Genomic DNA, 16,657 nt, shown 5'->3' with positions numbered 1-16,657 from the left:
CTAATCTGATTCTACAATGTCCTTGTAGACTCGGATTATGCTGGACTGTGGAGAGGACAATATCTGCATTCCTGACCTGCACCTAACAGGCCACCTGTGAGTCTCTCCTTTGGGTGTTTTGTGTCCTCCCTGTTTCCGCTGTTCGAGCAGATGGTATGGCTGATTAGACCGGTACGTGGTTTTTTTCCAGCAGACTTGAGCACTCCCTCCTCGCCCGTTCGTTGTTAACAATGACAGGACTCGAGGCCATGACAGTTTTCCTGTCCCCCTCAGGCAAAGCCTTTCCCTTTCCATGAAACATTTCTAACTGTAAACATTCTGTTCGTCTGTTAATCATAACGTTTGAATTGTTTTGCACATATAGCCCTATCAGATCAGATAATTGCATTCATGTTAAGCACAGACGTATTAAGATTTTTTGGGGCCCTGGGCACAAAAAATTTTTAGGCCCAAATCATTCCCCAAAAATGTGTAGAGGTCATTAGGTCTCAGTGAAGAGCCTTATTATTGTTAAGTCTTTTCACTGAAACAAAAATGTGGAATTTGTTTATTTAACATTTTGTGTAACAAAGGAAGAGCATAGTTTCACTCTGAGGCCTGTTCATTTGATTTGGTGTCACCTGTACAATGTTGAGGTCTGATAGGATAGCCTAAAGGTATTATGCTATTATTGTTGGTAGTTTTTATAGTGATTCTAGTTTTTATTCTAGTTTTAATATATATATATATATATATATATATATATATATATATATATATATATATATATATATATATATATATATATATATATATTGTTGCGGTTTTGAGTTTTGTACATTAAAGGTTAAATTTCCCCCTCAAAGTTAGTCACACAAACAACACGTAGCTTCGCGATAGTTCAGTTATTTCATAGTATGTGTGAGAATAGTCCTTTTCCTGTGTTAGTTTTGCGTTGAGTAGAATAATCAGAATAGGTCCTTTCGTACTTCCATTGCCTTATCCCGCCTCCATTGCCTTATGCCTCTTATGCCTCTTTATGCTGCCTTTGGCTTTTTGGCGCGAATTAACACAAGGCAGGCCTGGAGGGTCGAGTCGGGGCCGAATGAGGGCGGCGAAGAAGCTGACGGTAAGCGCGAGCCGCCAATCAGGGCTCAAGGGTAGTGGCTGCAGCAGGGCGTGGTTGGAACGTTCGAGAAGGCTCAGGGTGTGGCAACTATAACCAGTCGCGCAAAGCCCCCACGAGGAGTCAAGAAGCATCGAGCAGTTGGCGGTGAGTTGGCATTGAGTGAGGAGTTCAAGTAGCGCGGTCAGCAGTGGAGTTTGAGAGATACGAGATCGGAGAAAGACGCGCATGAACCAAGATACGCGCTCCTATTAAAGTGATGCTCGGTTGAGCTTGAAGCCGAGCCGCTATAGTGCATTGGGGTATGCAAGTAATAGCGCGCTGGTTGCTAAACGCGATGTGGAAGTGCCAGCCGCGCCGAGAGACGCGTACATTCCTTCCCGCCTTCCTGCCTCATCATCTGCCTTTGTTCGGGAGATGCGCTACGAGGATCCTTCCACCGCCTGCTTGCCATCATCACGGGACGTGCTGTGACCAAGGAGAGCCAGACGGGGCCGTTCCTGGACGACCAAGTCGGCGCGTTTGGCCTGAACATCATCCTGCCTGCAATTTCCCTGTGTGAGTGCAAACGGGCCTGTGTCTGGGTTATATAATAAGACTGCTTAAGTTCTGCTCAGTGTCTCTGCTTCTACCGATCATTGTACATAATATTGGGAATAATAAATAAACCTGTGTTCTTCCTTCCATTCGATTGTTCTTGTGATTTCCATCATTGACTAAGTGTGGTACGAGTAAAACCGCTCGAATCGGGGTCCAATATCAACGGTGACTGCACGGACCACGTGGTACGCAATCCGCTCGGTGTACTCAAATTACACGTGGCTCGTGCGAGGCTTGGTTCCCTGCTTCTGTGGTGGCGCAGGTATTTAGGTACGAGCGAGACTTGGTCCCGAAACCTTACCTTGCGGTTGCCCGGAAGAGACGTTTCAAGTCTCTCAGTTACGCCAGGCCCAGAAAGAACAAGGGGCTTAATCCCCCCTTGGTAAGGGTAAGAAGGGCGGTGGAAAACCGTAACAATATATATATATATGTACTCGCCTCTGAGCTGTGTAGCCTGGGTTGGAATCTTGGCTCGGCTTTGAACTCTCGTCCTGATGTTTTGCTGGCAAGGCAAGGCATAGATGTGATTTGTCATGATGGTGCCCTCCCTCGGACGGATGTCAAACTGGGTGTCCCGTCTGTCGGCATTAGTTGGTGGATGTTAAACATCCCACGATGTCCTTTTCGGAGAAAGTGAGCTATTTCGGCACCCTTTAAGGCAGTGACAAACTACTCAGAATATTCCTTGCCAATAAACTGCTTTAGCAGCACCAACACCCTGTAAAGAGTATGGTTCACCTCGCCATAAAACGAGGTAGCTAAACATCATCTCCAATGCCTATTTACCCCTGTAAACGTTGCACTTATTCAAATCTAAGTTGTGGTGAAACAGTCACAGGAGTTAGTTTTATGTTTTTTTTTTTGTTGTTTTTTTTTTTTTTTTTTTGTATACTGAATCGAGGCTCGTGAAAGAGCTAACATTTACTTCACAAACAAATCAACCAGACAAACAAAACACACAAAAAGCGGGAGCGGAAAACAAGATGGGGAGAGAAGGTGAAGCACACAAACACAACATTTGAGAGCAGGGAGATGTGTGGAAGGGAGAGGGCTTGGGGGGAGGAGGCATGGGAAGGGGGGGGGGGGTGGAGGGAGAAGTATAAAACACAAGGACACCAATGACTTCCAGGACCGAAGTTGGTATTTCAAAAAAGTGGAATTGGGGTGAAATTAGCGGGGGTAGAAGAGATCAAGGTTTTGGATGGGGGAAGATAAGAGATGGTGGTGAACAGCTGTTTTAAAGACCTGGAGGGTGGAGTGGGATTGAAGAGAGTTTGTTCCAGAGGCGGGAGAAAAGAGGAATGAAGGAGTGAAGGTGAGCAGAGAGTCTTGATTTTGGCAGTTTGACCATAAGAGGGTTGCAGGCAGATCTTGTGCGACCTGTAGGAATATTTGCGGGACAGAGCCCAGAGAGAGCTGGGGGGGCAAGGCCAGAGAGGAGTCGGTAGAAGATGGAAAGACCACCAACCTGCCTGCGGTGAGTGAGTGAGAGGCCCTTGGAGTTAGCTTCATCGCGGGAGATTCCAATGATTCTGAATGCTTTGGTTTCAACAGCGTGAAGACGAGCTAGGTGTGAGGCAGGAGCACCAGCCCAGAGGGGAGAGCAGTATTCCATTGAGCTGCGGATGAAAGCCTTGTATGTGGTGAGGAGCTCAGGTGTGCCAAGGAAGGACTTCGCACGACAGAGGATGCCCAGTCGGCGACTGGCTTTGGAGGCCAGATTTGAAATGTGGTTTTCCCAGGAAAGATCATGGCAGATAGAGAGACCCAAAAGCTTGAGTGACAGAACTTCTTGGAGAGGATTATTCAGAAAGTGGATGGGAGGGTTGTCCAGTCGGTCTTTTCGGAGAGACATCGTAAGAGTGTGAGATTTGTCAGGATTGAAAGACATGTTCCACTTGTTTGCCCAGTCTGTGATTTTGTCCAGGTCTGCAGAGAGTGAGGAGGCAGCAGACTGCCGATCTGAGGGATGAAGAATGGAGCGACAGAGAGTAGAGTCATCAGCAAAGAGATACAGAGGATTTTCAAGAGAGTCAGAGAGATCATTGATGAAGACCAGAAAAAGCACAGGGCCTAGAACACTGCCTTGTGGAACTCCAGCCTGAACAGGAAGAGGAGATGAGAGAAACCCATTCAGGGCCACACGTTGACTACGACTAGAGAGGAAGTCCGCCAGCCATGCGTGGAGATTTCCATGGATACCAAAAGAGGAGAGTTTGGTGAGCAGAGCGGGGTGCCAGACCCTATCGAAGGCACGTGATATGTCAAGGGAGACTGCTCTAATTTCCTGTTTGGCATTGAGGACCTCCATCCATTGTTGAGAAAGCAGAAGCAGCATGTCCAGAGTAGAGTGTCCAGGTCTGAAACCAAATTGATGATCAGAGATCAAGCCATTGGAGAAGAGGAAAGATTTCATATCTGAAGCAATGATGGATTCCATGACTTTGCTGATAATTGGGAGAAGGCTGATTGGTCTGTAGTTGCTGGGATCTGTTTTTGCACCTTTTTTGTGCAAAGCGGTGATGTTGGCAGATTTCCAAGCAGATGGAAGATGACCTTGAGCAAAAGAGAGGGTGAAGAGAACAGAGAGAGGGAGTGAAAGAGCGGAAGAACAGGATTTTAGGACCCGTGGGCTGATGCCGTCAGGTCCAGTTGCAGAATCCGAGTCGAGGGTTGACAGAAACTTTTCCACCTTGTCAGGAGGAAAGGACACAGAGTCCAGGAGCAGCTGGGTACGACTGGGTACGGTGGGTACAGAGAGGGATGGGTTTGGGATACAAGATTTAGAGGCAAACACAGAGTTGAGGCATTCATCTTTTTCACGTGCGGAGTCAGCCGTGTGGCCATTTGAGGTGAGGGAGGGGATGGAGGGGGAACAAACACCAGAAACAGATTTGTCCAGACGCCACCAGGATTTGGAAGAGGGAGACAGATAAGAGAGTTCGGTCCTGAGAATGGAGAGATATTGTTTCCTGGCTCTCCTGAGGGTGGACACACTTGTTTCGGGCTTTGTGAAAGGAAATGAGATTTCCTTCCGTTTGATTTGCTTTCCAGGAGACGAAAGCAAGTTGTTTCTGGGCAATAGCCTCACCACAAGATTCCGTGTACCATGGACGGGAGGAAGGGTATGACAACAGAAGACGAGATGGGATAAATCTGTGCATGAGAGAGAGCAGTTTGCTTTGGAAGAATTCCCAGGAAGAATTTATGTCAGAGGCAGTAGAGATGGGAGACCAGTCCAGATGATTGATGGCTGCTTGAAGACCGTGCCAGTTGGCCTGAGTGAAATGCCAGTCTCGTCGACGCTGAGGAGGCTCTCTGAGAATGGTCAGAGAGATGTCCACTTTAACAAGCACATGATCAGAAGAGCCGATTGGAGCAGAAGAAGAGCAGCAGACATTTTCAGGGAAGTTAGTCATAACCAAGTCCAGAAGAGAAGATGCTCCGTTGACTGAAATCCGGGTCGGGAAATTGACAGATTGTGTTAGTCCCAGTGAGTCACAGAAGTCCTTTGCTGAAGAGCCATGGCTGGTGAGAGAGGTACCCACACCCAGCCAACTGGGATGGTGACAGTTGAAATCACCACATATGAGGAAGAGAGAGTTGGGATGGTTAGATAGAAGTTGGTCCATATTCTCAGACAGCGAGATGTAGATGGAGTCATCACTGTTTGGTGGACGGTACAACACACATATGAACAAAAGGTGGGAGCGAAGGGGAAGCCGTAACCAAAGGTATTCCTGGGGGTGAGGTGGAGAGAGGGCAGTGCAGGGTGAGTGAGGAAGAGAGTTTTTTATAAAGATAGCAACCCCACCTCCAGGACGAGGCTCAGGTCTATCATACCGGAGTATTGAGTAACCTGGGAGAGATACCAAGGAATCAGAGACATCATGAAGGAGGAAAGTTTCTGTTAAGCAGATCACGTCTGGTTTGTCAGAAGCAACCTGTATGGAGAGATCAGACATGTTTGAGCGAAGGCCCCGGATGTTTGAGGTCCATACTGTTAAGGAAGAGGAAGGGGGAGCATCGGATACAGAACAGGGGGGGGGGGGGGGGGCAGCGGTAGGGTAAGATGTGGAAGAGGAGGAAGAGGTAGGGAGAGCTGTTGAAGGTGTGTCAGAGATTACAGAATAGCTCGGAGAAAGGGAAGGATGGGGCAGACAAAAGGTTTGATGGTGATTGGGAGAGGCGCAGTGAGGTGTTATTTGACGAGGGGGAAGAGCGAGGCAGAAGGTTGAGGGAGATGAAGGTGAAAGTTGGAAGGGGGAAGAAGTGGGGAGGACGCTTTGAGGGGGAGGGGTGAGAGGGGAGTCTAGGAGGGGAGGAGCGAGGGAGAGTCTCGGAGGGGAGGGGTGTGGAGGGAGATTTGAAAGGAATGGGTGATTGGGAAGATTTGGAGGGGAGGGGCAAGGGGGAAGATTTGAAAGAGATGGGTGATGGGGATGATTTGGAGGGGATGGGCAAGGGGGTAGATTTAGAGGGGAGGGGTGATGGGAAATGGGATTTTGGGGTGATGGGATTTTGAAAAATGTACGATTAATGGGAAACGAACATTTATTGCAAAATGAGTTTCTTGAGACATTCGAGTCAAAAATACGTTTGAGGACGCTGGAGGGAGGATGGAGTGCTGGAGAGTTTAGGGAATGAATGAAAGATGCACTATAAGAGATGGAATTTTTTTTTGGAATGAATGGATTTGGTGAGCAAGTCGAAAGCATCCTTTTATAGAAGAAGAAGAAAAAGGTGTTATAGAATATGACAGAATACAGGTCTTCAGGGTTCAGATGAGACATTTTTTAACAACGTGATCAGTGATCACAAACAGCGTGGTCGAAGAATGAACGAACGAACAACTAAGAACGAATAAACGAATAAAAAGGGAAGGAAATGTTTTTGGGTTTTTTTTTTTTTTTTTGAGATTTTAAAACAAGGAAGTATGGGATGAAAAGACCGTGAAAAACAGAGAGCGGAAAAAAATTGCAGTGCGATCGGAGAACCGCTGAGACAAAAACAAAGCCTAAAGCCAAGGTTGGACACAGTAGCCTAGTACTACACTTAGGCCTCAGAATACACGATGAGAAAGACCGACGATTCTGTACACAGGTATGAAAAACCAACGCCAAGAATACTATTAAAGACACCCCAATAGGTACATACAAGACCAGTTTCGACAAAAACACAATTGTGAAAAGTTACTTAACTTCGAAAGCGAGCGTGCATGGACAGCTTTGAAGAGACGAGACCTCCAATCTTGCGCATGCGCAGAAAAAAAAGGATGTTAAGTTAAGGAGTTATTGAGTTATTGAGCTTATCCAGCTTACTCTTGTCATCTTAAGCTTACCATTTTCCCGAAGGTGCAAGTTAACATATCCACGCCTTATACTTGCATAGGAAAATGAGAACATAAAACATGGAATTTTGTGTAATCAGCATTCATGGAAACAAAAGGACTATATCTTCGAGCCTTTACTCCATTTTACCGTCACTCCGATGTTTCTCGAGGAGGGTAACATTCGAGCTCCCAGTTACAATGAAATGTTGGCCGCCATTTTGGATTACAGGAAAACGTTTCACAATCTTCTTCTCTCAAACCGCTTAACCAACCAGTGCGGAACTTAAAATTTGTGATAAACTACCCAAAGGGAAATATACTTTGCTGAGGATAACGTAATCAGTCACATGGTATGGCAGCCATATTGGATCATAAGACAACCATTAAAAAACCCCTTCTCTGAAACTGCTTCACTGAGCGATGCAAAACTTTACATATGTGATCAACTACACGTCGGAAATTTCATTGGATAACAATGACGTCATTGGTCATGTGGTCTGGCAGCCATATTGGATCAAAGGAAAACCTTTAAAATTCATCTTCTCTGAATCCGATTGACCGATCAATGCGAAACTTGAAATATATGATCGACTACCTATGGGAATGTTTGATAAAAAGAATATGACCCGAAACACAATATAGCCACCAGTGATGTCATAATACAGAAAGTGGGCAATATCTCAAAAAATACGAATTTTATACACATTGGTGTTGCACCTTATCAAATAGGGCTAATTTTGACACAACCAGAAGAGACATCTTCATACCGGAAGTGGGAAATATCTTGAAAACTAAGGCTCGTGGACAACAGGGACACTTAGCACTTCTGTGACCATCATGTCAATACTGCCTGACCTAAAATGTGTATTTTAAATCCGGCTCTTATTTTTACCCTGATCCATCCGTCACTCCACTTTTTAGCAACCAGCTAGGTGAGCTACAGGCCCATTGGATCCTCTATTTTTGAAGACCGTGATCATGATTTTGTCTTGTTCGGAGTATCATTTCAAGTTAGAAATAGTCTAAAATGAATTATTTTACTTCTATTTAAGTGTGAAGGCAATCCTTTATTGTTAAATATTTAAGTCTCATTTGTCTGATATAAATCTTCAGTATGACTCTATGCAAAAACTTAACAAAGTCACCTTGCCTGGAAAGAAATAATCTTATTTGATGTTCGACAACTATTTTATTTATTTTGATACAAGAGCTGTTCGTATCATTAGGTTCATTTGATGGGATACAGTATAAATAAGGGGCTCTCTTCGGTGGTTTGTCATTGAGAATGCCACGAGTATTTGTTAAAAATCGGTAGTTGCAGAAGAAATAATCTTTGAGGAAATACTTATTACATAATACAAGGCATTTTTTGAGAACATGCTCATTTGCATCTTTACTCTTAACTTGTGCATACGCACTCTTGTTGGTGTTTCAGAGCTGGAACGAAGATGTACCTCGGAGATGATAAACCTGTGAACCTGACGTTATCCTGTGCGAACGTGGGGGAAGGTGCATATGAGGCTGAGCTCCTGGTCTGGCTACCTCAGCAAGCCGAGTATATTGGAGTGGTTCGTGGTGAGGTAGGACATGTCATGGTGTATCCTATTACCATATTTACAGGTCACTTTACCGAAATTGGGTTAACCCAATTCAGAACTTTGTAGCCTTACGTTTTTTGCAGCTTTCAGGTATTATACCTGTTGGGTTTTTGACTACATATTCACTAATGATGTTTTATTCCCAGTCTGTGATTTATTGTACCTCATGGTAATGAACTGAATGTATGATAAATGCTGTATTTAAGTAAAACTCCTGATTGTTTTTAATGTTGTTCTAACCATCTCATTTAGAGACAACATTTTTCACCCAGGCCGCATCCAATAAGAATGACACTTTATTTTAATCAATTGACAATCCATGAATATTTATGGAAGGTTTTCCACACTTTTTAGCCTACAAGAGTAATGAATGAAAATACATACTTCATATTAGTGGAATGTTTATAAGTTGGTTGCAAGCATTTAATGTACAGTACTGTACAGAGTGTTCCAAAAAGACCTGGCCAACTTTGGTTGTTAATATACAGTATTTAGTATGACAAATGATACAACGATACCCTTTTTATATGAGAACTCATAAAGTTTTCTTTATTTTAAGGTCTGGTGGTTTAATGTAAAAGGAAATGGCAACTCCACAGGAGAAAGCTCAGTCTGTCAAATGGTGCATGGAGACGACGTCCGACATGCAAGTTCAGCATAATTTCCATACAAGGTATGGAAGGAATCTGCCATCGCAGACTAGTACCAGAGAGTGGTACATGAGGTTTAAGGAGACTGGAAGTTGTCAGAAACAGAAAAGTACTGCTCGACCAAGCACAAGTGCAGCAGATGTTGAACGAGGGCTTGAATCATTTCAACAAAGTCACAGAAAATCTAGCTGATGCGTATCCAGAGAACTGTGACTACCAACCTCCACTGTACACAAAATTTTGCATAAAAGACTGAAGCTTTATGCCTACAAAGTGCAGATTCTGCAGCAACTCAAAACAAATGACGGACTCAAACACAATAGTCCTGCAGCTAAGCTAAATATAGCATAACAATTGTGCATTTTGTGAGGAAAGCACCAAATTTGGCACACTAGTAGACTATCATATTATGAAAAGATCTGGACATTGGGCCATCTCAGATTCAGAGATTTGGTTTTTGCAAGAATTGCAGATTTTGCAGATTTGCAAGCTGAGATTGCAACGCCAGGGACGACCGACTCCTTCCTGCGAGCTGCCCACGTCACCCGCACAAGAAGAGCTCATCAAATCATTGCAGCGGCACTGCACATCCTGCAACACCGTGCGTATGAACGCCACTGTATGACATATGCTGATAATGCAGAAGACCTGCCTGAGTTCGAAGACCGGTGTCACCAGAGAGGAGAAGACATTCCCAACTTTCAGTACTGGGCAACTGTGCTGGAACTAGAGATGTTGGTACTGGTCTACGTGCGTTCTCTGCGGCAGGCTTCATTCACGATGTACCTTGATGCCCTGACGGAACTCGTCCCATGGTTCCATGCCTTAGACCACACACACTATGCCAGGTGGGTCGCTATTCACCTGAGGGACATGGTTGCACTCCCAATGAAGCACCCAGATGTAGCCAGAGAATTCAGGGCTGGCAACTTCACTGTACAGAAGACGAAGAAGGTGTTCTCTTCGATCCCAATCGAATCGAAATCTTGCAAAAATCAAATCTCTGAATCTGAGATGGCCCAATATCCAGATCTTTTCATAATATGATAGTCTACTAGTGTGCCAAATTTGGTGCTTTCCTCACAAAATGCACAATTGTTATGCTAAGTTGCCCCACTACAAGGCGTTTGCCTGGGAAATGCTCAGTCGCATAGAGGATGACAAAGATTACCTGAACAAGGTCGTGTTCACAGACGCAGCTTGCTTTCATGTATCGGGGAAGGTCAACCGGCACAATTTGAGGATCTTGGGCTCTGAAACCCCTGGTCGCTGGATTGGCCTAGATGGACCAACACCCTTGCACGATCATAGCTTGCTTGCACGATCACCAGACGTAACCCCAATTGACTTTTTTCCGTGGGGGTTTGTCAACGATGTTGTCTGCAACACCAAGGTGGCAAACCTGCAAGATCTTCGTTCTCGGATCACATCTACATGCGCACTGGTGGATGCAAACATGCTGAGCCAAACATGGCAAGAACTCGTGTACTGCCTTGGTGTCCTGCACGCAACAAACAGAGCTCACATTGAAGTGCATTGATGGTGTGCACAAAACGTTGTGTTTCTGTGCACAAAACGTTGCGTTTCTGTGTCATATAACCAAAGGGTATCGTTGTATTATTTGTGGTTCTAAATATATTAACAACAAAATTTGTCCTGGAAGTCTTTTTGGAACACCTTGACTTTTTCACATTTTGCTCTCTTACAGTCTGAATTTAACATGGATTGAATTGAGATTTTTTTTTCATTGGTCTGCACATTCTACCCCGTGATATCAATGTAGAATTTAAAAAAAGATATTTTTTTTACAAAATAATTAAAAAATGAAATACAGAAATATCTAATTACCCTGCACTCGCGAAGTGAAAAGTGGGGTTAAATGATCGGTTACATACATTAATTCCATTTCTCAGCAACCAATGGTCTCATTGACCCAATTTTTTTCACCAAAGGAACGCGTCCTCCTGCATAATTTTTTAATGAGAATTATGATGTCATAGGTCACGTGGTACAGGTGCCATCCTGAAAAACCAAAAAACTTTGCACCTCTATATCTTGGAAACCACTCCTTGGAAAAATTTTAACATGGCTCATTGTCAAGTACTCCCCATGGGTAGTAACATATGTTATCATGATGTGATCAGTGCTTTCATTATGCCATCATAATTCGACAAGTATAACGTTTGATCAAATTAATATGAAAAATTTTGATGATCATCTAGAGATAATTTGATCAACATAATTAACTTGATGACATCATGGGTCCCATGGTTCAGCAGCAATGTTGGATTGAACATTAACAAAAAACTTAAAATCTTCTTCTCCAGAACGGCTGTCCAGATCGATGTGAAACTTCATGGACATGATATATTAGCCTTGGGGATACCATGGTGTTCACGTTCACGAATAATAATAGGTCACATTGTCTGGAAGCCATGTTGGATCAAAGGAAAAAATAAAATTCTCTGAAACAGCTGAACCTATCAAAGCAAAACTTTCCAAATATCATCTAACACCATTGCTACATATAGTGTGAAAATGGTGATGTCATAGGTCACATTGTTTTGGCATCAATCGTGGATATAAAAATGAACCTTATCTGACTTAATTGGAGTTCACACCTTCATCAGATTGCACACACCTTCATCGGATTTCACAAACACAACTTCACACACCTTATCCCTTACCCAATTGGAGCCAATGTGTAAACTTATGTGGTCATAGATCACGTGGTTGGGCAGCCGTATTGGATCTAAGTGAAAAGCTTTGAAAATCTCCTTCTCGGAAACTGTTTAACCGATCAATGCAAAACTTTAACTAAGTGATCAACTAACTACCCATGGGAAATTAAGTTTGATAAAAGTGACATCATCATTCACTGGTCTGGCAGACATATTGGTTTAAAGTAAAAATAAATCATAAAAAAACAGATTAGTTGGCTCACACCAAGTCCTTCTCAAGACTGCGCAGGGTAAGTATTCAATGAATACCATCGAGTTTACATAGGTATTCACCCCCTGAGTTGCAATAATTAATAGAAGCATCTTTGGCAGCGATTACAGCTTCAAGTCGTCTTGGATATGTCTGTATCAGCTTTACACACCTGGATTTGGGCAGTTTCTCCCATTCTTCCTTGCAGATTTGTTCAAGCTCTGTCTAGTTGGATGGGAAGCTTTGGTGAACAGGAATATTCAAGTCTTTCCACAGATCCTCAATGGGATTCACGTCTGGGCTTTGGCTGGGCCACTCGAGGACTTTCATGTTCTTGTTCAGAAGCCATTCCAGTGTCGCTTTGGCTATATGCTTGGGGTTATTGTCCTGTTGGAGCTGAAATCTTCGCCGCAGTCTAAGGTCTTTTGCACTCTGAAGTAGGTTCTTCTCAAGGACTTGCCTGTATTTGGCTCCATTTATTGTTCCCTCTATCCTTACAGGTATTACTGTCCCTGCCGCTGTAAAGCAACCCTATAGCATGATGCTGCCAACATCATGCTTCACGGTAAAGATGGTGTTGGATGGGCTGTGCTCAGTTTCTGCCAGATGTAGCGCTTTGCGTTCAGGCCAAATAGTTCAATTTTCGGCTCATCAGACCACAGAATATTTTGCTTCATGCTCTGATTCTTTCACCTGCCTTTTTACAAACACCAGACATGCTGTCATGTGCCTTTTTCTCAGGAGTGGATTCCGTCTGGCCACTGTCCCATAAAGCCTAGATTCGTGAAGTGCTGCAGGACTGTTGTACTTCTGGCAGGTTCTTCCATTTCAGCCAAGGAATTTTGTGGTTCTGTCAGAGTGGTCATTGGGTTATTGGTGACCTCCCTGACCAAGGTCCTTCTTGCCCAGTTGCTCAATTTGGTCAGATAGCCAGCTCTAGGAAGAGTCTGGGTAGTTCCATATTCTTTCCATTTACTAATGATGGAGCTTTCTGTGCTCTTGGGAGCTTTCATCACTCCAGAAATGGTTTTATACCATTCCACAGATCTATGCCTCCTCCCAATTTTTTCTGGAGTTTTATGAACAGTTCCTTGAACTTCATGGGAGAGTTTCTGCTCTGACATGCACTGTCAACTGTGGGACCTTACATAGATAGGTGTGTTTTTTTCTAAATCATGTCCAATCAGTTGAATTGACCACAGGTGGACTCTACCACAGGACCACAGGTGGACCACAAGGATGATTAAAGGAAACTGGATGCACCAGAGCTCCATTTGGTGTGTCATAGCAAAGGGGTTGAATACTTATTGACTCGAGACATTTCAGCTTTTCATTTTCAATTATTTTGGAAAAATTAAAAATTAAAATTCCACTTTGACATTATGGGGTATTATGTGTAGATCAGTGACAAACATCTCAACTTAATCCATTTTAAATTCAGGCTGTAACACAATAAAATGTGAAAAGGTCAAGGGGTGTGAATACTTTCTGAAGGCATTTAATGTTACACAGATCATTTTGATGCAGAATGTGGCCATTTGGCCCATCATGCTTGTGCTATATCACCACATGAATTCAATCTATCAGTTTAGCTGAGTACCGATGTCTATTAACATCTCTGTCATGCCTCGATGAACCTTTACCAACGTATTATAAATTCCAACGTATATTATTATGTGTAGAAACAAAATGTTAAAAGTCAAGGGGTGTGAATACCTTCTCAAGGCACTGTACATAATACGCGTAAGCGAGCTAAGAAGTTGGCCATGAATTCTACAGTCTGAAAGTTGGATTAGCAGAGATAAAGGCCCAAGAATTGTCCAGACTTGTTTATGGTTTAGAATGTCTATAGGCCTACTTTGGTAAGAGTTTAGTAGCAGACTAGCAGCATATGTAAAGTTGAGTGTTCAGGATGGAATCCAAACTGATAATCAGAGATCAGGCCATGTGAGAAGAGAAAAGAGTTGATGTGAACTACAATGGTGGCCATTACTGTAATTATAACAGAAAATAAACTCACTTGCCTGCAGTTGAAAGCACCTGTATTTGCAACCTTTTTGTAAGGGATATTGGCTGTTTAAGAATCAAATGGGAGGCATCCTCAGGTAAGGAAAAAGTTGAAGAAAACAAATAGAACATAAGTGAGAGCAGATGAGGATTTGAAAATACAACATGAGAGCAGATGCTTCCATTTAGGCCTGTCACAGAGGCAGAATATGCAGCAGAGGAACAGATGAGGTGGGAAGAAAATTTATTCATTACCAGGTTCATGAAGGCAGATATATATTTGCAGAGATGGGATTTGGGATTTTCACTGATGGTGATTTCACTGATTTATATCCCTGGTGTTGGGCTAGCGGCTAGGGTGCCAGCTTAGCATCCTAGAATCCTGGGTTCGCAATCCCGGTCGATCGCTGAATTAACGCCAGGGGGGTTGACTCAGCCTGTCATCCTTCTGAGGTCGGCTAATTGAGTACCAGTTCACTGGTAATTCCCTGCTTGTCGTAAAAGGCGACAAAAAGGGTTGGTGGCAGGAAGGGCATCCGGCCGTAAAACATTGCTTCAAAAAGGGGACCAACAAAAACAACAACAACCACGGTGCCCGAAAAAGGCCAACCCCTGCTTTGCGGGGAGAAATGGCCTCTAAAGGTAAAAAAAAAAAAAATACTGATGGTGTCAGATGCATGGACTCAGAAAGCACAGCAATGGCACGGCTGGTTGCTGCAGAGCAAACTTTTAGCCAACTGGTATGGTGTGAGCAAACTCGCAGGAAGGGAAAACTGGAAATTTGCAAAGAGGTGGGCTTGGGGAGGGTTATCGTTTGGGATGAGCTTTGTTTGGATGATCATCAAAAAGATCATTGTTTGGGATGGAAGATGATTTGAGATGTTGGCGAACAGTCGTCTTTAAGACCTGGAGGGAAGATTGAGACTGAAGGAAATGTGGAAGTTGATTCCACAGGTGGGAGAAAAGAGGAATGAATGAGTGGAGGTGAGCAGTGATTCGGGATTTTGGGAGTTTCACCAGAAGGGAATAAAGATTATAATTATGCTAAAATATTGTTGGATAAATTTGTGAAGACCATTATCAAGAAGTTCTTGTTAAAAAAAAGTTCCCACCTCCCGTCCCCCCCTCCCGCCCTTCCCATGCCTCCTCCCCCCAAGCCCTCTCCCTCCCACAGATCTTCCGTTGTCCGTGTTCTCTACTGTTGTACTTGTGTGCTTCCCTCTCTCTCCCCATCTTGTCTCCCGCTCCCTTTATTGTATGTTTTGTGTGTCCGTTTGTTGTTGTTTTTTGTGATTGATATTAGCTCTTACACGAGCCTCGATCTTATATAAAATAAAATAAAATCATCATCAACCAGGGGCGGATCCAGACCATCTTCCACTCTCTTCCGGATGATTGGTCACATTTTCCAATGCAGTGTCTTACAACATTGTTTTAATTTATTACTGTAAATGGTCAAATTTCCGAGCAATTACAGGCTGAAACAGCATTGGAAGATAGTACCTAAATATCACCTGTGTTGCACAATGACTGGCGTGAATTTTGAACACACTGGATACAGATTCGTTGTTGACTCTTTGTAGACCAGTGACTCATCCATGTTCTAATGTCTGCGATATGCAGAACATTTTCACTCCGAGCTGTGTCTATCGAATGGAGAACATGAGCAAGCTGGTGGCTTGTGATCTGGGAAATCCCATGAAACCCGGAGTGAACGTAAGCGTTGCAATGGCAACTCTTGCGCACCTACTAATGAACATTACTTCATTAGAAATCCATGTTTCAACATGTAATATAATAATAATAATAATAATTCATTTATTTTGTATAGCGCTTTTCCAGAAGCCCAAAGGCGCTTTGACAGAGTGGAAAACATAATGCATAACAATACATGAAAACATAATGCATGCATGATGCATAATGCAAACATAATGCATAACAATACATGAAAACAACAATTGCAAAAAGACAAGAATCAAGAAAACAAACAGCAGCGATATACGGCATATATATAAGACAAGAATCAAAAAGACAAGACAAGAATCAATAGGGAAATATTTAAAGCAAAAGGAGGGAGAAGGAGAAGAGATAGTCAGGGGTTAAATGCTGTGGGTTGAATGTTGAATGCAGCGTTGAACAGGTGGGTCTTTAGTGATGTTTTGAATGTGGTGAGTGAGGAGGAGTCTCTGATGGTGTGAGGTAGTGAGTTCCAGAGGGTGGGAGCAGCGATGGAGAAGGCCCTGTCCCCCCAGGATCTGAATTTGGTCCGGATGGAGGGGGTCAGGAGGTTGGTACCAGCAGAGCGGAGGTTGCGGGTGGGAGTGTGTCTGGAGAGGAGGTCAGCCAGGTAGGATGGGGCCAGGTTATGGAGGGCTTTGTATGTCAAGAGGAGGATTTTGTACTGGATTCTCTGGGGGATGGGGAGCCAGTGAAG

The 16,657-nt window shown here is 43.6% G+C and overlaps 1 protein-coding gene across 1 annotated transcript in view; it reads left to right on the top strand.

Moving 5' to 3' along the window:
• Positions 1-16,657, top strand: part of LOC137430246 (integrin alpha-8) — a 155,180-nt gene that overhangs the window by 99,102 nt on the left and 39,421 nt on the right. The window contains exons 19-21 of the mRNA XM_068120960.2: positions 29-96; positions 8,473-8,617; positions 15,847-15,939. Coding sequence (XP_067977061.2) covers positions 29-96; positions 8,473-8,617; positions 15,847-15,939 — 306 coding nt within the window. The remainder of the gene's footprint in view (positions 1-28; positions 97-8,472; positions 8,618-15,846; positions 15,940-16,657) is intronic.

The sequence above is a fragment of the Myxine glutinosa genome, chromosome 6, assembly GCF_964187855.1.
Source record: "Myxine glutinosa chromosome 6, kmMyxGlut1.1, whole genome shotgun sequence".
NCBI lineage: Eukaryota > Metazoa > Chordata > Myxini > Myxiniformes > Myxinidae > Myxine > Myxine glutinosa.
This window is presented reverse-complemented; position numbering and strand designations above follow the sequence as displayed.